We start from the raw sequence: 23208 nt of genomic DNA on the forward strand, positions 1-23208 counted from the left end.
CTGGGTATCTGTGAGAGCTGGACCAGGAGGGCTGCACATGCAGGGTGCTTTCTGGAACAGCCGTGCTAGACACTGTTAAAGCCCTCCTAATCCGTGTTATTTCTTTCAAATCCCTTCCCTGCCCGCCCTGGTCTGCGCACCACCCTGCAGGACCTTTGGCCCCAAGCCGGAGCCTGTGCTGAGGAGCCCCAGGCATGAGGAAGCCAAGCACCTGCTGCAGCGTGCCCGCATGAAGGCCAGGACCCGGCCCGTCCGTGCCAGCCATGATATCATGCCCACCATTGACCAGGGCGGCCGGTGAGTGGGACCTGGGCCAGGCTGGCCGGGCAGAAGAGATGGGACCTAGCCAAAATGCCTCTGCTCACTCCTCCCCTCTGTGTGCGTGTGTGTGTGTGTGTGTGTGTGTGTGTGTGTGTACGTATGCACGCACACACGTGTGCCCCACATCAGGGCGCTTGCTTTAATTCATTTAGTTGGTCAACATACCTTTATGAGGGGCCTACTGAGTGTCAGGCATTGAATATTTGAAGATGAATGAAACATAATCCACACCCCACGGGGAACAGAGTTCACTTTCTCCAAGGGGAAAGGCCAGCCAACGGATGGATACAATTCTTGGCTGTCATATAGGAGAGGAAAGACACACATATGGGCAGGACATCTGTAGCTCCACCTGGGAAGGACAGGGGAGGCTTGAGAGGAGGTGGCTTCCAAATTGGGGCTGGGAGGAGGATGTAGATATCACTGGCAGATGAGGGTGGCAGGGGTAAGCTTCCCAGGCCGGAAACCATGAGCAGAAGCACCGTGCTCAGGAGTTGGGCCAGGCTGGAGCCTGAGGACATGCTGGGTGCATGATGTGAAGGCCAGAGAACTTCATGCAGGCCCGTCATGGAGGCCTCCAGGCCTGCTGGACATTCCGTGTTTCTCATAACAGTCGGGCGCCCAAAGGGTTTTAAGCAGGTGGGTAGCATGATCACATTCGCACGTCAGTAAAGCCATCCTGGCTACAAGGCTGTGTTGGATCTGGGTTCTAGGGGCAGTGAGGTCTGCTCCCTGGTTCTGGTGGAATGTGACAGGGAGAAGGATTTGGAGACTGCCAAGAGCCAGAATAAGCAGGTTTAATGAGGCCTCAGAGAAGAGGTTAAGAGACTCTAGAACCAGGCTACTGGGTTGAGTCCTAGCTCTGCCCCTTATTAACTTTGTGCGTTTAGAGAGGTCTCAGTGCCTCCGTTTTCTCACCTAAAAGGGGAATTGTAATAGTCCCTGTCTTACAGAGTTGTTGTGAGGGTTATGAGTTAATAAATATATGTAAAGTGCTTAGAATAGCTCCTGGCATATAGTGAGTACTCTATGAGTGTTACCTCTTCAAAGTAATTTACCGTAGTCCCACCTTATTCACAGGGGATGTGGTCCAAGACCCCCAGTGGATGCCGGAAACCACAGATAGTACCCAACCCTCTATATCCTTGTTTTCCTATACATTCATACCTTTTCACTTGAAGGAAGCATCTAACATCTTCTCTTTGGTGTATCCGAATTGTCAACATCACTACTCTTGCTCTTTGGGGCAATTATTATGTAAAACAAGGGTTGCTTGAACACAAGCACTGTGATACCACACAGATGATCTGATCACAAAGACACTACTAAGTGACTGTGGGCGGGGAGCATATACGGTGTGGAGACACTACTAGACAAAGGGCTGATTCATGTCCCCGGTGCGATGGAGTGGGACAGTGAGAAATATTATTATGTAACTTGGAATGGCCTGCAATTCAGAGAATATGAATTTCTTATTTCTGGAATTTGCCATTTAATATTTTCAGACCGCTGTTGATTACAGGTAACTGAGAGCACAGAAAGCAATTCCACAGATAAGGGGACACGCTAATGTGAGAAGGGAGGCATCCCGGATGGAGTGCAGGATACTGACTGGGTGTCTGAAGGTTTGCTGGGGTCTTAGCCAAGGCGTGAAGCCCAGGTGCAGGGTCAGGCTTTGGAGGGGGTTGCCCAAGGAACACCCACTGGAGACACTCATCAGGCAGCTGGATATGGGGTCTGTAGAGGAGGAGAGAGGGCAGAGCTGCACATTTGGGCATTGCCCTGCTTTCATGAGGCTGGAGCTGTGGGTGAGCGTGAGGGCATCAGGGAGGAAAAGGGGGAAGGAAGAAGTTCAAGGACATTCAGATCAGTGCTTCACACGTGGCTGCTCCCTGAGTGACACCCTATCGCCATCGTTGTGATTGTTCCATGTACGGGGCACCGCAGGAACCACTTACAGCAGGAATTCACACACCAGAGCTGGTGCACTCGGGCCTGAGATGAGACTGCCAGCTCATGTCAGACTCCACCAGGCTTGAGTAGGGCCCCCTGTGTGGCTGACAAGGCCTGTGGGTTCCTTGGCATTGTGGGCAGGCTGGGCCTGCCGGTTTTCATCACCACGTGGCACTAGAGGGAACGAGGCTTCTCAGTGGAACTGGACCACGGGCTCTGTGATGGAGGAGGCTGAGCCCACTCGTGAAAGGCTGAGGACCTTCCCAGCACCACTGAGATGACTCCAGCGTGAGCAGAGGGCTGTGGCCTGCTTCTGTGGTCAGTGTCGGTGTGGCCTCAGGAGAGGGGCTCCAGAGACACTACACCCTGGCAACAGGTGCCAAACAGGCTACCCTTTTATTTCCACGTTTTGTGCCTTGTCTTCCTCTGGCTGGAGAACACTACTTATGAATGGGCATGGCTTCACTGAAGCAACCTAACTATTCTTCTCTGCATGGATATGGGGCCCAGAGCCTTAGACTTTCACGGAACCCTCCTGTTCCACTTTCCATATGTGTATAGGTTGGGATGGATAGTCTCAAAATAGGCAAGTCTATCTTCAAAACAGACTTCACTGTGTAAGTGTGCTCTTGGATGCTTCCTCTACCCTGAGTCACATCCGCAGCTCACAACAACCTCAATCACTAACCTTAAAGTAGGCTTCCCTTTGCCAGGCCGTCCCCTGGCCGTAGAGATGCTATAGAAATGCAAGGTGACCCACTTTAGCAGCTGCTGTGTCCAGAAAAGAATTACTTTGACTTGGCAGCGCTGTTGAATCCTCAGAGGGTAGAGCTGAAAATCAATGCCAGATGGCTCGCTACAGATGCTTCTAAAGGTTACGCTTGTCAAGTCACCCTGGAGAGCCATGCTGAGTTAACATGAGATGCCACAAAGGCCTGGGCCTCAGTTAGATGCATGAGCCCCTCACACACACCCCCACCCCCAGCCCAGAGGCATCACTCCTTCCAAAGAGCAGTTTGGCAGAAAATGATGGAAGAGCAGGGGCAGGCAGGGCCATCTCCAGAAGGCCTTCTTAATCCCAGGCCTGGCGCAGGCAGCCGGGGCGAGCCCAAGTAGACAGATGGGCTTTTCCAGGAGGTGAAGAGGTAGCAGTAGCTGCATTTTCTGGAAACAAATCAGCAGAGATATTGAGTGGCTCCTGGAAGCACATGCTCTTGCTGTTTTGGGGACAGGCACACCTAGATTATTGGTTCTAATCTCGGGAGGGCAGAACATATTAACAGGATACAGGGCCTGGCAGGTGACACCATAAGTGCCATTGTCTTGTGTCAGAGAGGGGCTGTGTTAAGACTATAGAGCTAGGGGAGGGGGGAGGGGAGTAAAGAGGGACAACTTATATGGTGATGGAAAATGATTTGATTTTGGGTGATGGGCACACAAAGCAATCAACAGTTCAAATGCTAGAGAAGTTTACTTGAAACCCATGTAGTCTTATTGATCAGCGTCACCTCATTAAATTGCATCGATGGGTTGCATTGATTGTGTGGCTAGGACAGCATTGTTGTAGGAAGTGGGCCTTCCCATCCTTCCCATGGGGCCCTTCAACCCAGGTCCTGAGCCAGACAGAATCCTTGCCAGGACCGATGACTATGGAGGAAGCTGCTGGTGGTATCTCACCCTGAGAAGATTGGCAGGGTGGCATCTGCTCGCTGCCAGAGACCTTGTTTGTTTCATCCTTGTCTCCCAGATCCTCACTGCACATTTACACGCTGTCCCCAGCACCGCGGGGGAGGCCTCTGGGTTTTAGGACTTGAATTAAAGTTAACTTTGTGATGAAGCTCTCCTTCAGTTCTCCTTTTGGAACAAAAATGTTATCTCTACCTTTGACATGAATTCCAGGTTGGCTCAATTCACCGCCTTGCATGCAAAAGTTAAGATCAGCGTTGTGGCTGACAGGACCCGGACTCCCTTCTGAGATGAGGGAAGCGCTGTCCCTAAAGCTGGGCTTTCCCTTTCCTCCCCAGAAAGTACAGCCCACATCCTGTCAGCAGAGCGGGACACACCTCCAGGGCCTGTGTAGGGGTCCTTGTGTCTGAGCCAGGGTCCCAAGTCGCCCAGTGGCCGCCCTGCACTGGGTGGGCCTGCCAGCCATGGCATCCTGCCTACTGGGTGGGCTGCTCTGCTGTCTCAGGGAGTGAGTTGATGCTGTTTCTCTGTCTGAAGCCCCCCTTTCCTGGACATGAATGTTCTGGAGAGCTGACCCAGGAACCCCACATGGACAGTGATTGTCCGCCATCTTCCTCAGGTCCTGACAGGTACAGGCGGAGTCCTCAGGGAGGGAAAGTACGGTTCACACTCAGGTGGCCTCCAATAGAAAATGGCCTGTGGACCTGGGTCCATTTGCATGGTGGCCTAAAAGTCAGGTAACCTGGCTCCAGGGGGCCCTGGTGTGAGATGTGTGAGCAAGGGTTGATGACAAAAAGGGGAGACTTTTCCTCGCACAGCAGTTGTCACCGAGAGAATCAGGATAAGAGTGTGCGTGAGGGGCTGGAGAGGGGCAGGTACAAGGAAGGGTCGTGGGAACAGACAAGACGGAGCATCCGTATCACTGTGTCTACATTGTGTCTAAGCACAATGATTAGGAACCCAGAGCGAGAGCAAGAAACCCCAACTCCCAGTTTCTGTAGAGACTTAAAATGCACTCTGCCTATTGAACCTTTACAGCAAACCCAGTATTGCCACGGTTCACCACCACCAGACGCCGTGGTGGCCAGGCTTGTGTCTTGTTCCGCACACACGCGTGCGTGCGCGAAGACTTTGGTGTCGTCTTTATGTACAGTCCTGAGTTTAATAATGTTTTGTCTTAACTCAAGCTGAGCTGGCAACAGAGGATTTTTTAGACACTGTGTTCTCAGGATCGGAGTAGGCTTGGAAGCTACTCTAGTTTGCCACCTGACTCTCCAGGAACGTTATCTGAAGTAACTTTGGGGTTGTAGTTACCACAGAGTACCCCAGGGTACCTTCCTCCTCACTTTTGCCCGTTACCTCTCTCCTGTCTCCCCACCAGGGATGGCGGGAGAAGCCCAGCCCTGGACGGGAGGATGCCCTTTGCCTGCAGAGACAGCCTCCACAACGGGAGCACGAGCGACTCCTCCAGTGGGGAGTCCAGCAGCGGGCAGTGGCCAAAGCGGGGCCCCTCCCCGTCCCACGTCCGCTTTGAGGATGAGTCTGCCCACGACGCCGAATCCCGCTACTTGGAACGGCTGCAGCAGCGCCAGCGCCAGGCGCAGAGCCCCGCACTGCAGATGGCAGACCAGGGCCCCCTGCTCTCCAAGCCTGAGCTCGCTGACTTCATCACCCGAGGCCTCCAGTGCAGGGATGCCGGCAAAGGGGCTCTGCACAGGCTTGTGGGCCACTTGGACCGCAGGGCCCTCCCTGCGCCGCCGCCCGCACGGGGCAGCAAGAGGACCTGCAGAGCCTGCGGCAGCTGCATCGAGGACCCACGCCCTGCCCTGGGGAAGGCAACCCCAGACCCTCGGGACCTCCAGGAGTGCGAGGCTGCCTCTGGGCTGGAGAGGGTGTCGGCAGAGCCCCTTAGCTCTCGGGGCCTGAGCGCCCCCCTCCGGCTCTTCCCCGCAGAGCAGGGGCTCCGCACCGAACGGATCCGGGAAACACATATCGGAGACTCTGTGCGTCCCGAGGAGGTGGACTCTGCCCTGGACAGCACGGACACCTCAGACAGCTGCAGGACCGACAGCGAGGAGGCTGGAACCTCTCAGCCCAGCAGGGCCCGCGGCCCGGCCCGCGGCAGCAGCCCCCGTCTGCGGGGCTCCAGGCCTCGCGGAGGACACAGATGGTCTGGGAAGGCTGAAATGGAGTCACCCGGGAGCCCTGGGGACCCACACTACCGGCCTGGGATTGATCTTATAGAGGTTTCAGATGAGGTGAAAGAAGGCAGAGGACACATGCCTGAGGGCACTCTGTTTCCCAGGGGAGACCCTTGCTCCAAGCCTCGTGTGAAAGAATCTGAGAGGGCCTGGCTGGGGACCCAAGGGCAGTCACAACCAGGACCAGGAAATCACCCGGCTCACCCTGTGGATTCCTGGGCTCTGTGCAGGACAGCCTGTACCATGGCCTCGTTCGAGAAGCCAGGCAGACAAGACCAGGTTATAGAAAGTCACGAGTCTCTGGAAACTGTCCACCTGCAACAGGCCTATGCAGAAACCCCTGCCTCACACCAGGCCCAGCAACCAGTGGCTTCCTTTTCCCCTGAAGTCTGGGTGCCAACTCCTCCTTCTTCCAGGAAAATCACCTCCCAGGAGTCTCACAGGAAGGTGCCCCGCAGGCCAAGTGAGCAGGGAAAGCCTGTGGACACCCCTCTGCCTCCTTCAGGAAGTGTAGTTCCCAGGACCTGTGAACTCACGCCCCCACAGGCCCAGCCATGCAGCCCCCAAGTCAGGCACCCAGGGCGGGCCCTCTCCACCAGCAACTGCAACAACAGCATGCCTGGCTTGTGGCAGGAGCCCTGGGGTGGCACCATGCTCGAGGGCAGGGTGGAGAAGGGCACCAGCAGCCAGGAACCCAAGGCACCCCCAGAAAACGGTAGAGATGGTAAGGAATTGCCCCAGATCTGGGACAGTCCTAGAGCTGAGACCCCAGGCCAAGTCTGTGGCCTCATACACGCTTCTCTTACCGTTCGTCTTCATAGATGACATAGCCAGGCCCTGTTCCTAGGAGCCCCTTGGAGCCCCCAGGTGTCGGGGAAGCTGGCGGGGTCTGTGGATTGGGCTCGGGTTCAACATCAGCCTGGAGGTGGGTTAACCAGCTCCTCCTGGGGCAGAGCATGGGGAAGAGGCGATGATGCCTGTGACTCTTGGGCAACCCTGAGGGGGATCCAGAAGCCCCCAGCTGTGTGGCTGCTGGAAGCCGGGGCTGCAAAGGAACTTGACCCCAGGCAGAGCAGGGAGAGGCAGCAGCTTCAGGATTCACTGTTTACTTAGAGAAGTAAGTGCCGAAACATCCCTTCCACATCTTCATTTCATTCACTCACTCACTCGTTCATTCGTATCAATTGAGCACTTGTTACATACCAGGCACCATACTCTCGTATGCATAAGTAAATTAAGGTAATTCAGCAGGAGTCCTGTCCTTGAGACCTTCTGTGGCCAGGCAGAGACATGCTGTCCAGAGGACACAGTGGCCAGCAGGCAAAGCTCTTATAAGGCCTGCAGGGGTGGCTTTCTGGCACCCAAGCCCTCCCAGAACACCGGCCCTGCTGGGCAGGCTGGCGTGTTTCAGCAGGCAAAGGATGTAGGATATCGCCTCTGCCCTTGGAGGGGTCCTTCTATTACAGACAGATCCTGGGCATCAGCGGCCTTTACGCCAATCCCCCCACCCCACGCTGTGAGCCTCATGAGGTGAGCAACTCAGTCATTCGCTTTTAGGAGGAAGAAACAGGCCCATCCCACATGGTCTGCTTTCTGTGCCCTCTGCTCTGGCAGCTCTGGGGCTGGGTGGCTCAGGAGGGGTCCAGAGCTTGGAGACAGTGGAGGAGGAAAGGGCAGAGAGATGACGGGCATACTGACCTTACTGAGGATGTGAACGCCAAGACCTCCCCCTGCCCCCGTTGCTGGCCACCCTCCAGACAGACACATGCACTTTCCCTCTCCCTCCCTTGTTCTCCCTAACCTAGAGGAAGCAGGCCCCACCCTTTGGTCTCTCACCTGTGTTAAGGCGTGGTTTCCTTTCCTGGTGGGCTCTATGTGGTTGCCCCTAACCACTTCCTGTGGGGCTTCTATTCTGAGAGCTGCTGACCTTTCTGTGCAGCCCGGCTTTCACCTCCCTGGGGCCTGGAGAAGAGGCCCAGGTGAGGCTCCTCGTTAGCTAAGAGGTCCTGGCCATGTCACTTAACCCTCCATACTCCAGGCTCTTCCGCTGTAACCTGAGAGGAGTAACAGAAACTGTCCCCTAGGAACCCAAGAAAGAATCTCTGGGGAGGGTTTAACTCACTGCCTAGCATATCACAGATGTCCAGGAATACAACATTCTCCCCTGTTCCCAACTGTGTCTCTTGGTATAGGAGGAACATGACATATTGCAAGCAGCCCCTTCATGTAACAGGCATGAATGATCTAACCGGGTGCTGTTCTGGGGGTAACAGCAGTAAATAAGACCCTGTCCCTGTTTCGTGGGTCTCACCTCTGCCTCCACTGTTCTCATGGGGCCTCTGGCTCTCCTGCCTCTGGGTTGGGACTGTCCCCTCCCCTGTGGGATGCTGCAGTCGTTGCAGGAGGACTTCAGGACTTTCTCGCCCCCTCAGGTGTTGGCACCATCAGCTCCACAGGCGTCACCTTCTCCCTGGCCTTGGAGGAGCCAGAGTCCAGCTGGAAGCCAGAGGGAGGCCTGCAGAGAACGGAGTTGAGTTCCAAAGGGCACCTGTCATCCAGGTGAGTGACAGGAGCAAGAGTGAGCCCTGACCATAGAAGGTGGGAAACCGGGGGTGCTAAGTGAAGAAAGAGCCCCACGCCCCAAGTGGTAGCATCACTGACTTCGCTGCTCCCATGTCCTTGGAGGGTTTCCACACGTCCGTCCAAGCGGGCACCCCAGTTTCCTCTCCCAGACATTTTCAGCCTGATGTATTTGACCAGTCATTCACGGAACATTCATTGGATGAGCTCAAGCTCTCAGGGTGCCCCAGGAGGGGCAGTCTGTCTGAGAGGACAGGCTCTTGGCTGGGCATGGCAACAACTAGATGCTGAGGAAACAGCCCACTACTCCCAAATCCATTCCCTCTTTAGCGTGATGTCTGCATTCTTGCTATGGGGCCTCACAACCTTGGCGAGCCCGTCCCCTACCCAGGGCCTTCTCTGCTGTGCACAGTTTCCGGTGACATGTGACCAAGGCTTCACGGGCCACTGAAAGTCACGTCTACATCTCCAGCCTGGGTGTTCCCAGAACTCCAGACCTGTGCAGGGAATTTCCCCAATGTGTCCACTAGGGTGCCTGAGAGCCTAACCTAATTCTCCATAGCTCTAACACAAACCACTCCCCCACGTCCTCTTCCAGGGCCAACAACATGCCTCCTTGCAGTGCTCACATCCCAGGTCTGGCGTCAGCTGGCCACCCCCACATCCTCCTCTCTGACTCCAGCCCCCCCCCCCCCACCGGGCAGTCCTGGGCAGCCCCAGACCCACCCACATAGCGTCTCTCCTGGTCTGACCCGCCTTACTTCTCTCTCTACGCCTCTAACAGCCCTGCTTCTCTCTGCCTTCCCTTCTGCCCCCTCCAGTTCCTTCTCCACACAGTAGTAACAGGTATCTTTTGAAAACCTTAATTAAATGTCATTTTCCCCTACTTAAAACTCCTCGTGTTTTTTCCTTTCACCTAGAAGAGAATTCAGACCTCTTAGTTTATGTGCTCAGTGTAATCGGCCCCAGCCTGCCTGTCCAGCCTCACCTGGCACCCCTCCCACCTTGTTCATGATGTCCGAGTCCTAATGGTCTGGCCCACTTCTTCCTGGAGAACACGGGACCTCTTCCCAGCCTCGAGCTTGCTGCCATCTGTCTCCTCCCCGGAACTCCTGCCTCTGGGCTTGGTGCGCTGACTTCTTCTTGCCATTCAGCTCTTGGTTTAAACATCACCATCTCGGAGGGGCCTTCCCTGGCCACCCCCTGTCTCACCACACTCAGCAGTCACTGATGGCTCCTCTCCTGTCTCCTGCTCTGCTGTTTGTAAGCTCCCGAGAGTGGGGACCTGCCTGTCTGTTCACACCTTACCCTGCTTGTTCGCCACATGTGCCGGTGCCTCTGAGAGGCCTAGAAGAGGTTCTTAAGAAGTAGTGAATGAGCAAATGAAGGAATGAATGACAGGGTGAATCCACAGTTGAGTGGGAAACCAGGGCTCTCGTCTGAGCTGATCTCTCTGAAGCCGCCCAAGCAGAGGGCCCTGCAGAAGCCCACTTGGCGTCCTCCCCGCAGCCCGGCTGGCACTTCCCCACAAGGTGTGGCAGCTGGCACATGGGACACTGAGGTGCCGTCTGCCCCGGCCGCCCTGCCTGCTCCCCTACTCTATGTCCACTTGCATTTCAGAGCGCTGCCGGGACTCGGTGCAGGACCTGGCCTGCCCTCGGCCACCCCTTCTGACAGGAACAAGAAAACCAGCGGCAGCATCGCCACCCTGGGCCTGAAAAAGTTCCTCTTGGCCTTGGGCCAGGGCACGCGGCCCAGGTTGGGCAAGTCCCGCAGCTACAGTGTGGAGCAGCTGCAGCCCCCTGCGCCCGACCTGGCGTCACACACCAGCACCCCCAAAGTGAAGAGAGCCCCGTCGCTACAGTCCCTGCGTCTGGTGAGTCCTAAGGGCCCAGCCGAGGGCTGTGTGGGTGAGGCCGGTGGTGGGGTAGCCACCACTGGAGTGAAAGGTGAAAGGAGAAATGAAGTGCTGAGGAGGCCGCCCAGTGAGGCCATCGTGGAGAAGGGGGGACTCCGGACCTCCCCACGGTTGATCTCTGAGACGTGGATCCCCAGGACCCAGTGGGGTCGCAGCGTCCCACACTTGGTCTTCCCCCACAGCTGCCCCGCGTGGGCTCATCCTAGAATCTTCTCTCTCCTGCTCCCTCACTCTGCACCTCTGCCAGGGCCTGGAGTCTACTGCCCGGTTGTTCTAGAACCTTCCTCATGGCCATAGTGACTCTTAGTCTAGCACAAATCACTTCACACACCTGGATTACCCCAAGGACCTTCTGATTGGCATCCCTTCCGTGTCTTTTTCCACTGGCTTCCGGAGCGGTCCGTCTGATACGCAGATCTGGCCTTGCCACCCCCCTGCGTAACACAGGCCACTGGACCTTACCGTCCTCAGGATAAAGTCCAGCTCGCTTGATGTTGCCAGAGGGTTTCTGGGACCTGACCACTTTCATCTTTCATCGCTCTTCTTCCAACACTTGAGCCCAGTCGTCCTCAACCTTGGAATTCCTTAACAAGGGCCACACACTGTCTGATTCTGAACCTTCATCTGAAAGGTGTCTCCCACCTTCTCTACCTGCTAGTGTCTGCCCATCCGTGGACACTTCAGCCATTTCCCCCTCCAGAAAGCCACTTCTTCCCCTTCCTTCGGCCCGAGCTGGTGGGGGGCTCTGCTCTGTTTTCCATCTCATCCCTGGCTTCCCGCCTTGGTGGAACATGCACAGAGTATATTAAATGACTTTTGTCTGTCTCCCCTCACTGGCATGTGACTTCTTTGAGGGAACACCACTTGATTTGTATATTCGCAGGACTCAGTACAGTGGCGGGTGTGGTAGACCTATGCCCAGTGAGTGAGTGGACGCCAGGGCTCTCGCTCCCACGGGGCTGAGGGTAAGCCAGCACAGTGCGTTGACTCTGCACTCGGCCTCTGTTCCAGGTGTATCCAGGTATTATGTTTGTTCCTCTAGCACCTGCTCCCGTGTCTGGGCAGAAGGAAGCAGGGGACTATGGTTTGGGGTATGGGAGCTTTCCATTTTCAGGCTAAATAAAAATTGCACTTCAGCCTGACCTGTGGTGGCACAATGGGTAAAGCATTGAACTGGAACACTGAGGTCGCTGGTTCGAAACCCTGGGCTTGCCTGGTCAAGGCACCTACAGGAAACAACTACTATGAATTGATGAGTCCTGCTTCTCCCTCCTTTTTCTCTCTTTCTCTCTCTCCTCTCCCTAAAAATTAATTAATAGAAAATTTTTTTAAAAAATTTGCATTTCAGTCTGGCACCAGGAACACAACATGGCACATGGTTGTTAGCTGTGCCCCCGTGCATGGGAGCCAGGGCAGCTGGGTGTGTTGTCCTCAGAGCTCCGGTCTCCATAAACCTCTCAAGGGAAATGACAACAACGTTAGTGTAGTGGAGGCATTGTCGGCAATGTAAGCCACGTGGGCACATCCTCAAGACTGGAAAAAGAAGATAAAAGAAGAATCTGTCTCACCCAGAAATATTCACGACATAGCTCCGGGCGAGCGGCTTCCTGTCAGACTGCTGTGCCGCCGAGCGTGTGGGGTGAGAGGGTGGGCAGACAGCACTGGCTTGGTTTTCATTTTGCTCCCACATCCGCCAGTGGCCGGGGCTCTTTGCCTTTGAACCTGCGTCCGGAAGGCTCTCCTCCCCGGGGACCTCCTGCTTGTCCTTCAGGTCTGAGTTAAACGTGGCTTCTCCCAGGAACTCTGATACCAATCAGCACCCTCCCCCCTTAAGTTTCTTGATAATATGCCTTATTTCTCCAGAGCGTGGATACCAAATGTGATAAAATGTCTGTAATATATTTTTAAAAGTCTGCTCCTCCCTGCCTCTGTCTCCTCCATTTCCACCCCCACCTTCAGAATGCCCTCGTCATTGGGTCAGTTTCTAGAAGACAGATGAGATCTTGTAACTCTTCTGATGACCATCACTCAGGGGCTCCTTAAAAGGCCATACAGGGTCCCCCTCGGGCTGGCCCCTTGCTCTAGCCTGTCTCCCATCACTGCTGCAGCCTCCCACCCAGACCATGAGTATGATTCAGAACCTACCATCTTTCTCTCGTCTCTCCATGGCTTTGCATCCGCTGTTCCTTCTGCCTGGAGCACCCTCTGTCTTCACCTCTAATGTCCCCAAACCTCCTAAGCCAAACGCAGTCTCTCTCTGTGCCCCTGCATATCGTCTGCACTTCCAGCCAAGCACTTACACCTACATTTAGGGCTTTTAACTTACCTGTGCCTGCCCCACCCCTGTCACTCGGGAAACTGTTGTCTTTTTTATCTTTTTATTCTATTCATAATGGTTTAAGGTACACACTTAGATTAAAAAAAAAAATTTAATGTGACTGATCATAAAAAGGATATTAAAGAATCACAAAACAATATTTAAAAATTCTAAAATTTTGTTTATTCTATAATTAATTTGCTTTCACTTTTCTTAACAAGAATATTAGATTTTCTTAATAAATAAGATAATTAGTGTTGTACTACTAAGTTGTTATTTCAGCCAAAAACACCCTCAAAAAACAAGTTGAAGCTTTAGATCAGATCACCTGTGTAGGCCTATGCACTTGAGTGAATTATGGTGACTTCTGTTGAGTACTTTGAAATGATGACAAAAACTCCTACGTTACTTTGAGAAGGGGCTGTCAGGTTCCTGGTGTGGTCAAGTCTGTCAACCCTCCTGACCAGGTGGGTTTTCTTACCGGCAATATTGGACCTTTACCACTAGGTGTCACCCCCTCACCAACATCGGAAAGCTGCGTCCTTTCAGAACCTCCATTCTCTGCTGAGTGGCAAGACGGACCGATCCAGCCTGTACCTAGTCGAGGAGCCAGGGGACCACAGGTAGGTAAGAGTGAGCAAGTGGGCAGGTGGTTTGGAGGACAGACTCAGAATGAACAGTGGAGCTATAAGTTTAACTCCTTCTTGCCTCAGCAGCATGGCCCTGGATGGGATCCCATTAAGCACAGGGGAGGCCAACTATCTGACCACAGGAGTCTTGGAGCCTGCCCCTCATTACCCACGTGCTGTGCGATTGAGCTCTGAGAAGGTGTGGGGTGCTGCAAGGGCTGGAGTCGGGAGGTTTGGTTCCTCCATCCCTCTGCTGTCTGATGACATCTTAAAATCAGAAGGTTCAGAGAGCTTCTTTGGCCCAGCTAAAGAGCCAATTAAAGATGCAGAGACAGAGGCCTCTTTTGGGGGCCTGTGACCTTGCCTGGAGAATTCTCACCCTCTGACAAGAGCCTCTACATTAGCTGCTCCCACCTGGAGCTCCGTGGAGGAACTTCAGGGTGTCCAGTAACTGGAAATTTTATATAAAATTATAGCTTTTGTCAGGTTCTCAGAGAAGCCTCTGCACCTGGAACGGTGAGAAACTGTTGCTCTTGGGCTGGGGGGCTGGTGGTTGAGTAGCAGGCTCTGCGGAGGTCAGGTGGCTGCCGGACAGCCAGTCTCAGCCCTGGGGGCCCTTCACGCGCGGACACCCCCAGTCTCAGCCCTGGGGGCCCTTCACGCGCGGACACCCCCAGTCTCAGCCCTGGGGGCCCTTCACGCGCGGACACCCCCAGTCTCAGCCCTGGCGGGCCCTTCACACGCGGACACCCCCAGTCTCAGCCCTGGGGGCCCTTCACGCGCTGACACCCCCAGTCTCAGCCCTGGGGGCCCTTGATACGCGGACACCCCCGGTCTCAGCCCTGGGGGCCCTTCACGGACACCCCCGCCTTCAGTGCCCCAGGGGAGCAGCAACAGCTGTTATTTGTTTACTTATGTAAATGTGTTGTTATTGATTTTAGAGAGAGAGTAGAGAGGGGAGGGCTAGAGGTGAGGAGCGGGAATCATTAACTCGTAGTAGTTGCTTCCAGTTTGTGCCTTGACCTGGCCAGCCCGGGGTTTCGAGTTGGCGACCTCTGCGTTCCAGGTCGATGCTTTATCTACTGCGCCACCACAGGCCAGACAGAAGCAACAGCCCTCTTTAAGCCAAGAAGGCACGGAGCCCAGTGTCCACCCTCCTGGCCCTCACTCTTGTCTCTGGTCCCCTTGAAGGTTAGCCAAGGCCTTGCCCCGGCGGGCTCTCAGCGTGGAGGACGTGGGCGCCCCCAGCCTGGCTCGCACGGTGGGCCGTGTGGTGGAGGTGTTCCCGGATGGCACAAGCCAGCTGCAGCTACAACGCTCCCCAGAGGGCACTTTTGGCTTCTGTGTGGCCTCGGGAAATGGGCGCCGGGACTCAGGTATGATCCCTCTGCTTTCTGGGTCCACAGCCCTGGGGCCTTAGCAAACCACACTGGTGCCTTTGGCTGTGGTCAGAGGCTTTGTCTGGTCTTTGGCTGAGCAGTGGCGCTCTGGACTCAGAGGAGCTCTTGTGGAAAGGACTGAGTTCTCCCCACAGGGCTCTTTCTGAAGAGTCAAGGTACAGGGCTTCTGGAGGAGGGGCTATTGGCAGGCTTGACCCCACTGTCCCTCTGCTGTCTGCTGACACCCTCACAATCAGAATCTTGAAGGCCAGCTTTTTATTGGGGAGCCAGAGGGAGACTGCGCTTGCCAGTTCTCAGAGGCAGTCCCTTTGATGCAGCCGATGTGTTTAAACGGTTCCCTCCTCCCGCTGCTGAGTGAGTCTGGGCACAGGGAGGGTGCCTGCCTGCCTGTGCATCTGGGTCCCTCCTGCAGGGCTGGCCCCTCGGGGGTCCATTCATATGCATCCTGGCTCCCTGAACCCAGCAGAGTCAGAAGGAGCACTCAGTAACCTGCAGGGAAAAGTGCCTGCACTCTCCTTCCCTTTCCTCTTCAGAAAAGGAGTGTTTGGGGAGCAGTGCTCCAGACGGGGACGGACATGCTCTGCATCATCTGTCACTGTGAGATCATACACAACCGCACACATGTGCTCTGGCCCCATCCTCCCCAAAAGTCCCTTTAGGCCCCTTTGCAGCAGTGGGAGCCCCTCCCCCTCGCCTGTCATGGAGTTCTGATGGTCAGGGGTCTGTAATCACCAAGGGTTCCTTGGGGCTCTGCCCTGGCCTGCCCCCCCCCCCAGCTGCCCCTCACCTGGCTTGGTGAGAACGCTTCCCTGTGCTGCCCAGGTGGTGCCCTGCCCCCGCTGCTGCAGCTGGCCATGGGATGTCACAGAGATCCCCATGCACATGGAGCAGGCTGGCCATTGGATGTCACAGAGATCCCCATGCACATGGAGCAGGCTGGCCATGGGATGTCACAGAGATCCCCATGCACATGGAGCAGGCTGGCCATGGGATGTCACAGAGATCCCCATGCACATGGAGCAGGGCTGGCCATTGGATGTCACAGAGATCCCCATGCACATGGAGCAGGCTGGCCATGGGATGTCACAGAGATCCCCATGCACATGGAGCAGGGCTGGTGGTGCCTCCTTTGCCACCGGCTGTCCTTCGGCAGCCTGGAGTCCCTTTTCCTGGGCCTCAGGGGCTGTGAGCTGGGGTTGCTTCTCCTTCCTCCCTCAAACCTCAATATTCTCGTGTCCACTTGCTGGCTATCACATCTATTCGCTACAAGCAGGAGAGAACAGCAGGATGTGCTTCTGCTTCTAATACAACGCAGAGATCCTACATCCTTAACAAAGGCCACGTCTAGCAGACAATAACTGCCTACAATAGCAGTCTCTCTGTCATATTTTTGTCACGACTTGCAGTTGTGAAACCTACCCCAGAGTCTCCCCCAAACGGCTGGCACAGCATTCGTGTCTGGTCTGGCTCTGGCTGCATCCTTTGAGGTTTTCCCAGCACCGCACGCCCCATCCTGCTGCACAGCAGCCATTCCTGCAGGCCCCGCCCACCCCACTCCACCTGCCCTTTCCCGGCATGCTGACAGGCAGGCAGGCAGGCAGCGCAGACGGGCAGACAGACAAGGCCAAAGGGAAGGCGTGGGCTGACAGAGAAGCCTGTGCAGTCCCGATGATGGCAGAGGGATGACGTCGGGAGGGAGACAGCCTTGTGGGAAAGGTTCAGGGTGGCTGAGAAGCCCTGAAAGGGAGTGCCTCCACCCAGACCAGGGACAGGGAACTTGTCCAAAGATTGAATTTGCTAAACGCAGAGCTGCAAACCTTCCGGTAACTTGGAAGAGATCTCCATGCACATTCACCCCACATTTCTGAGGGTGGGCTCCAAAAAGCTTGACTGTCGGGGCCAGAAGCTGGGCTGGGTGGACCAGAGAGATGGTCCAAGACGTGTTCAATGGTTTCAAGTCAGAGATTGAGGAACGGGACAGGCTGCCCTTTCGAGTCTCTTCTGAGGAAGCTGGTTGTAGGAAGAGGAGGTGGGGAGCGATGCGCCCGCAGCTGTGTAATGTGGGGGAGCCAGCCAACCGCGCCTGCACAGGGAGCAGGCAGGGCCTTGAGGCGGCGCTAAGCTGCCCGGTGAATTCAGCAGGTGTTGGCAGCCACACAGGGTCTGTCCCCTGCAGTCCTCCAGCGGCCTGGGCTGGTGCTCTCAGACACCCAGGCTCACCTGGCTCTCCGTGGAAGACCTGCCCCTCCTCCGATCTCTCAGGTGGAGGCCGCTGAAGGGGTTTGAAAGGTTTTCAGCAGCAATTGGCGGTGAGAGGGGCTTCCTCCGCCAGACTCCTGCACTGTGCTGTTGAGAAGCCAGGGACACCCGCCCAGCCAGCCCTGCAGTCCCCACAGAGCCTGTCCCACCAACGTGACTCAGTGCCCGGAGTTGGGCCCAGGAAAGGAGGAGAAGTGGGTTCCCAGGCTCACGCTGCACTTCAGAACCCTGGGATGGCCATACTGTCCAGGCAGGGCATACTGGGAGCAGAGAGGGGAGTGTGTGTGTGAAGGGAACGTGAGCCCCCAGGGCTTTATGTACGAGGGTAGGATTTTTATGGTTCCGGGCTCTTGCCCAGAGGCCTCCAAGTGGGGAAGCAGATCGGAGAAGGTGGTAGGCCAGGGCCGGCCCTAAGCAATACCATGAAGCAAACCAGGCTCAGACTGGACCTCAGCTGCGTCAGTGACCCCTCCCCCACCTCCAGCGACTTGAGGCCAGCAATGGTTCTTGTCTGTGAGTGCCACCTAGCACAGTTGTCATAGGTCTTTTTCTTAAGTTTTAATCATTATTTTCCTCCCTATTCTACAATCAAAGCTCATCTCAGGAAAAGCTAAGATTAGCTCATTCACACTGGGGTGCATATGAATAATCACAGCTGAAAGCATTATTTGCACTAGGGCTATTTCTAAAATGGAGATGGCGAAATGAAGTTATGCCATTGAGCACACTATAGCTATAAAGCCGGTTGTGGTTTTGAGTGGGAAGAATGCACGCGCATGTGCAGAAGTGCCCGGTATGAGTACCTGCCCCCGCCCCTCCCAAACAGCACCCACCTCGTCAGCATGCCAGAGAGGCATGTCTTTAATGTCACTTGTTACATTCTCCTGTTCTCTTTTGCAGGCTTCTACGTGCAGGAGATGTCTGACGCGAGCACGGCCAAACTGTACTCGGGGCTGCTGGGGGTGGGGGATGAGATCCTGGAGGTGAACGGGGCCAAGGTGGCAGGGCTGGGATTGGCTCACATTAGGGAGCTCCTGGCCCATGCCGAAAGCTTGTCCCTCCGCGTGCTGAGGCAGAGGCCTGTCCCACGGTGACCCCGAGCCACCCCAGAGGGGTGACTGGGAATACACTGCCTGAAACTGCTGGGAAGAGCAGGGTACTTGGAAGGCCAGGTTTCTATGATTGACCACCCTAGGGAGAGGGAAGTAGCCTGTTTGTAATGCTTTGTTTAAGGATGTAATCCATGTAGAACAAGGGAAAGAAAATACAGGTGCCCATGCCGGAGGTGGTATCAACAGCTTCCTGCACCTTGTTGTCAAGGGGAGGAGAGAGATTCGTCGGGTCATTCATTTGGTCCCTGAGCATTGGCTTAGCTCACCTCCGGGGTCCATCCACTCCTTGTCAAGGGCTCCTGCAGCCTCTCACTCCAGAACCAAAGGACGTGCTGAGTCATCTTGGCCTGGAGCCTGCTCTTTTCAGTCTCGTTTCTACCAGCTCCCATTCCACACCTTTGCTCTTTCTTCAGAAAGGGGCAAAGTGTCCTAGCGGCCTTGCAGTCCCTGACCACATACTGCACATCAAAAATTGGAACATGTGGCCTAGGGTAAGAACTTTGGGGAGATGTTATCTGGTAGCCAGAATATTAAGAATTTTTTGTGACATACAAGGTTGAAGGGGGAGAAAAATGAAACAGACCGATTCAGGGAGGTGTAGCTGTGGCCCGTGAGACTGCCAGACCGGCCCCGTCCCCACCACCCTGCCTCTGCCTCCGCTCCTGCCCAGAGCGAGGCTGGAGCGGCTGGAACCCGGCCACGAGGGCCTCTGTCTTCTTCTGTTGAGCTTGGAAACTAGGCTGTAGCTTGAGCCAGGCTGTCCTTGGCCACAAGCTCTCTGCCCAGATTCCCTGTTAGCAGCTGTGGATAAACCGCGCAGCAGGGAAGCCGCAGAAGGAAGGCGAGGGGGATGGGCTCTCCTACCTGGTTGCTTCCCCTGTCTGGGCCGGAACACTGCCCAAAGGGTTAGAGCTGTGTGGGAGTGGACGGACACGTGTGTCAGTTTTAACTTATTAAAAAGCAAAGCTGAAGATTCTTCTATGCTGAGTCGCTAAATTTTGGGCTGGATGCTTGCTCGCTCCCTTGACCTTCACTAGCCACAGTCAGGGGCCTGGGGTAGGGTAGGGGAGGAGGAAGGACAAGGCACAGTAGTGTTCTGTGTTGGGCATGCCAGAGGGGGCGGCTGGGGAGGCGCCCAGGGTTCGGGTGACAGGGTAGATGCAAAAGTCTGCAGAGACACTCCTTACGCTGGGACAGGAGCCCCGGGCAAGGTGCGTTTATGACCAGGAGATGGAATGAAGCTAAGGGCCTTGAATTGGTGCAACTGGGGGTGAAGTGGGCAGCTCAGGGCTGTTTTAGAACTTGGTTGGGTGCAAGCTGTGGTAAAAAAACAAACAAACAGCCTTAAGCAGAATTGGGTTAAAATGAATGTCAAGCAGCTTTCAGGGAGCAAAGTCACTGAAGGCTGCGGAGGGAAATGTCATGAGGGGAGGGGGCAGCAATCCTGTGGAATGTGAGTGTTCTCACATTCTAGTGTATTATCCAAAGGAGCCAGTTAAAAGCCCTCTCAACTACCCCTGGAGGCTAGGGCATGAGAGGGACTCCCAGGATAGCACAGCAGGATAGGGAGGCTGGGCAGGGCTGGGGTAGGAGATGGAGGAAGACTGGGAAGGCTCTAGCAGGCGAGCAGAGGGGCCAAGGGAACAAGTACTTGGGCCTTCTGGGTGTGAAGAGGGCCCTGGGACACCTCACAGATTATAGGAAATTACAGGCCTGAGGAAACCCTGGTGGCTCCTGTACCCCAATTTTTGGCCTTGAGATATTGACCCAAGAAAAAGTATACCTTTCAAGAAGGACTCCTTGTGGTTAGTTAACAGGGCCCAAATTCATAATCAGAGACTAGCAGCCACTGTTTATAGAGGCCTTTTATGTACACTGTGTATCAGGGAAATATACTACAGACTGAAGCGCTAAACCTCCTGCATTGTGTTCTTGCAAGCTTAGCCAACCCTTATAAAGGAGTTCCTGGGATCCTATTTCAACCAACGAGCTGAGACCTGCCCTGTCCAATCAGAACTGCACAGCTATATACTGATTTGCATTGTTACTGACCAATCAGAGTAGCTACGTAGTGGCCAATCAGAACACATAATTCTGACCATTTAGGACAGTGCTATTTGGACCAGTCAGGCTATGCAAACTTGGATTTCATATTTATGGCAGATCACATTTTTTGGTTTCTACCAGAGGTTGCCTTTCGCTGGTTTTCAAATGGTTCACTCTTACGAAGTTTCTCATTCCTGGCGCAGCCTGCATGCCTGTCGACCTTAGATTGGTAGTAGCAAAATTTGTTGACAGAGGTCCTGAAACTTTGGGGAGATAATCTTGTTGAAAAAGCTTTTAGGGGCAGAAGACACCACTGTTTTCTCTGAACGTGGAGACAACTTGCTTTCCAGCCCCAGGTGGGAGGAATGGAAAGAGGGGGCCGATGCTGAGACAGGACATAGAAAGGTCTCTAAGGAGTTCTGAGCCTATGCATCTATCACCTCTCAGGTGCCAGGCCAGGCTCTTGTCACATCTTACATAATCCTTAAAGAAGTCCCTCCAGGGATGTCCTCTAGATTGTCTTCATTTGTACCGCTGGAGAACTAAGTTCCACAACAATAATAGGGCGTTCAGCCCTGACTCCTCTAACTGGGGGCTCACTCTTCCTACTACAGCCCCTCCCCCAATGCCACAAAAAGCCTGTTAGAGAGCAAGGAGGGGGGAGGTAAAGAGGAGGAAGAAGAAGGGGTGAAGTATACCTGCCTGGCTCTCATTTGAAGGAGGCTGAAGTTGCTCTTTCCTGGGGTGAAGCGATGCCAGCGCCCTGTCTTGCCAAGGTGGGAGGGGATTTTGGTTCCTGCCCTTCTGACTTTACCCATCTCTGCTGCTTAGGGTCCAGCCCTGTATCACCCACAGGACCATCAGAACCCTTAGAACTAGGATCCAGGCCATGTGCCAAGCAGGAGCTCAGGTTGATGAGAAAGACAGGCTGTACCTCACATGGTCAGAATCTAGGAAAGAAGCTCAGCCGTTACCACAGGGACAGGTGTGCACAGCAAGAGAAGCTGGCACCTGGCACTTGCAGGGTAAGGAGCCTGGGAGTGGTCAGGGATCAGCTGGGGAGGGAGAAGCGCCCACGCAGGGCTTTGTGAAGTGGGTGGGAACTTATAGGAAAGGGAAGGGCAAGGATGTTCAGGCACAGAAAGTGAATGACATGTGCAAAGGTGTGACTGTTTTCTGCGTCTCACAGTATGCCCACACCCCAACACCGTGGCAGTTTAATGTTACTGTGTATCCAGACCTTGATTCACACAAGGCACGGAAGGTGGCACCGACTTTGGCCTCATACAAGTCAATATCCTTCGGGTGACAGGCGTCGGGGCAAGTTCAGAAACCACTAGCAGAAGCCAGCGGTCCTGGGCAGGCCGTGCCCCCACCGATGCCTGTTTTGACCTGTCTCCTCTCATCAGGCGCGGCCTGCGCCAGGTGCCCTGGGACAGGGTACCAATGTTTGGGGCCAGTGATTGTGCGCCCACCAGCCCTGGAGAGCAGACTTGGTTCCGGTGCAGGTGTCATCTGCAAGTCAGGACAGAGGCGGAGCGGTCCTGCGGACCGGGGCCCTGTGCTGGCTGGGGCCCGGTGCTGGCCGCACCATCCCAATCGGGCGGCCACCGGAGGTGCCGGCCTCGCCGGACTTAAGTCCTGGTCTTGAGTTCTTGGCAGTGTTGGTGGGGTTAAGGTTACATGGCCCCACCCCCGGCACGCCGTACACTTTGCAGGGCGCTGGAGGCTGGGATGAAGACACCTTGATTTTGCCCTTGGGGATCGCACGGGCGGGAGGGCCGGGGATCTGAGGGACAGACTCTGGGAACGTAATGGTGACTGCGTCTCGCTAAAAGGTGGTGGCGAAGCGCCGAGCGCGGCCAGGACACGAGTCGGGGCTGGTGCGAGGGGAAACGGGGAATCTGTCCGTCCGCCTGTCGCCTGTCGGGGGCACAAGGATGGGGACTCTCGCGGTCTCAGGCATGACCCAAGAACTGCAGGCGTGGCTTAAATTTGGGAAATTAAGGTTAACCTGGGAATTCAGGTACGTGCAATCGCTGAGCTGTCTGCTCCGCAAATATTCCAGAGCTCTGTTGGCGACAGTAAGGACACAATCCTGAATCCTTATGGCAGTTTTGCGAGGGAGAGACCACTTATCTCCCAGTTACAAACTAGGAGCCAGAGACTCAGAGGTTAAGTTACTTATCCAAGGTCACACAGCAAATAACTAGCAGAGGCACCACTTGAATCCGGCCCTTTAACTCCCAGCCTGCATCTGTCCACCCTCCTGAGACCCTGCTGGGTTCACCACGCCCAGCCTAGGGGCTTTGCTTCGGTTTTCCTGCAGGGAAATGGGGTTAGCGTTCCCACCCCTCTGCCAGAGGAAGGAAGAAGGTTGGGCAGCTCCCTTTCCAGAGTGTTCTGACCTGTTGGCATCACCTGCTTGTGGGTTAGGAAAGCTATCTTGTGGGTGGAAACCAGAAAAAAACAAATCAATGTCTCCCATAGGGCAAGAGTAGGTTTTGTTTGGGAAATGCTTTTTTCAGGTGTGTGTCATGAGCTGTGATTTAGTATGTTGTAGTTTAGTGTTGTTCATGTCCCAGCTCTGGAGTTAAGAACTTGCCCTAGGGGCTAAGGCTGGGTGTGTGAGGGAAGGGGAGGGGAAGGGAGGGGGGAGGGGAGGGGAGGGGGAGGGAGGGGAGGGGGGAGGGGGAGGGGAGGGAAGGGGAGTGGGGGAGGGGAGGGGAGGGGAGGCAGTCTGGCCCTCCATCCTGCCCCTTCACTCCACCAACCAACTTCCTAGG

At 55.1% G+C, this 23208-nt stretch overlaps 1 protein-coding gene across 2 annotated transcripts in view; it reads left to right on the forward strand.

The window, feature by feature from the left end:
- Positions 1 to 19374, forward strand: part of KIAA1614 (KIAA1614 ortholog) — a 28544-nt gene extending 9170 nt beyond the window's left edge. Inside the window, exons 4-10 of one of the 2 annotated variants that reach the window (XM_066361671.1) lie at positions 151 to 297; positions 5342 to 6885; positions 8594 to 8720; positions 10362 to 10617; positions 13484 to 13599; positions 14797 to 14981; positions 18165 to 19374. In XM_066361671.1, the coding sequence (XP_066217768.1) occupies positions 151 to 297; positions 5342 to 6885; positions 8594 to 8720; positions 10362 to 10617; positions 13484 to 13599; positions 14797 to 14981; positions 18165 to 18358 (2569 nt within the window). In that variant the 3' untranslated portion in view covers positions 18359 to 19374. The remainder of the gene's footprint in view (positions 1 to 150; positions 298 to 5341; positions 6886 to 8593; positions 8721 to 10361; positions 10618 to 13483; positions 13600 to 14796; positions 14982 to 18164) is intronic. The other variant, XM_066361672.1, reaches the window with a different exon arrangement.
- Positions 19375 to 23208: the final 3834 nt, after the last annotated feature.

The sequence above is a fragment of the Saccopteryx leptura genome, chromosome 2 (genome assembly GCF_036850995.1).
Source record: "Saccopteryx leptura isolate mSacLep1 chromosome 2, mSacLep1_pri_phased_curated, whole genome shotgun sequence".
NCBI lineage: Eukaryota > Metazoa > Chordata > Mammalia > Chiroptera > Emballonuridae > Saccopteryx > Saccopteryx leptura.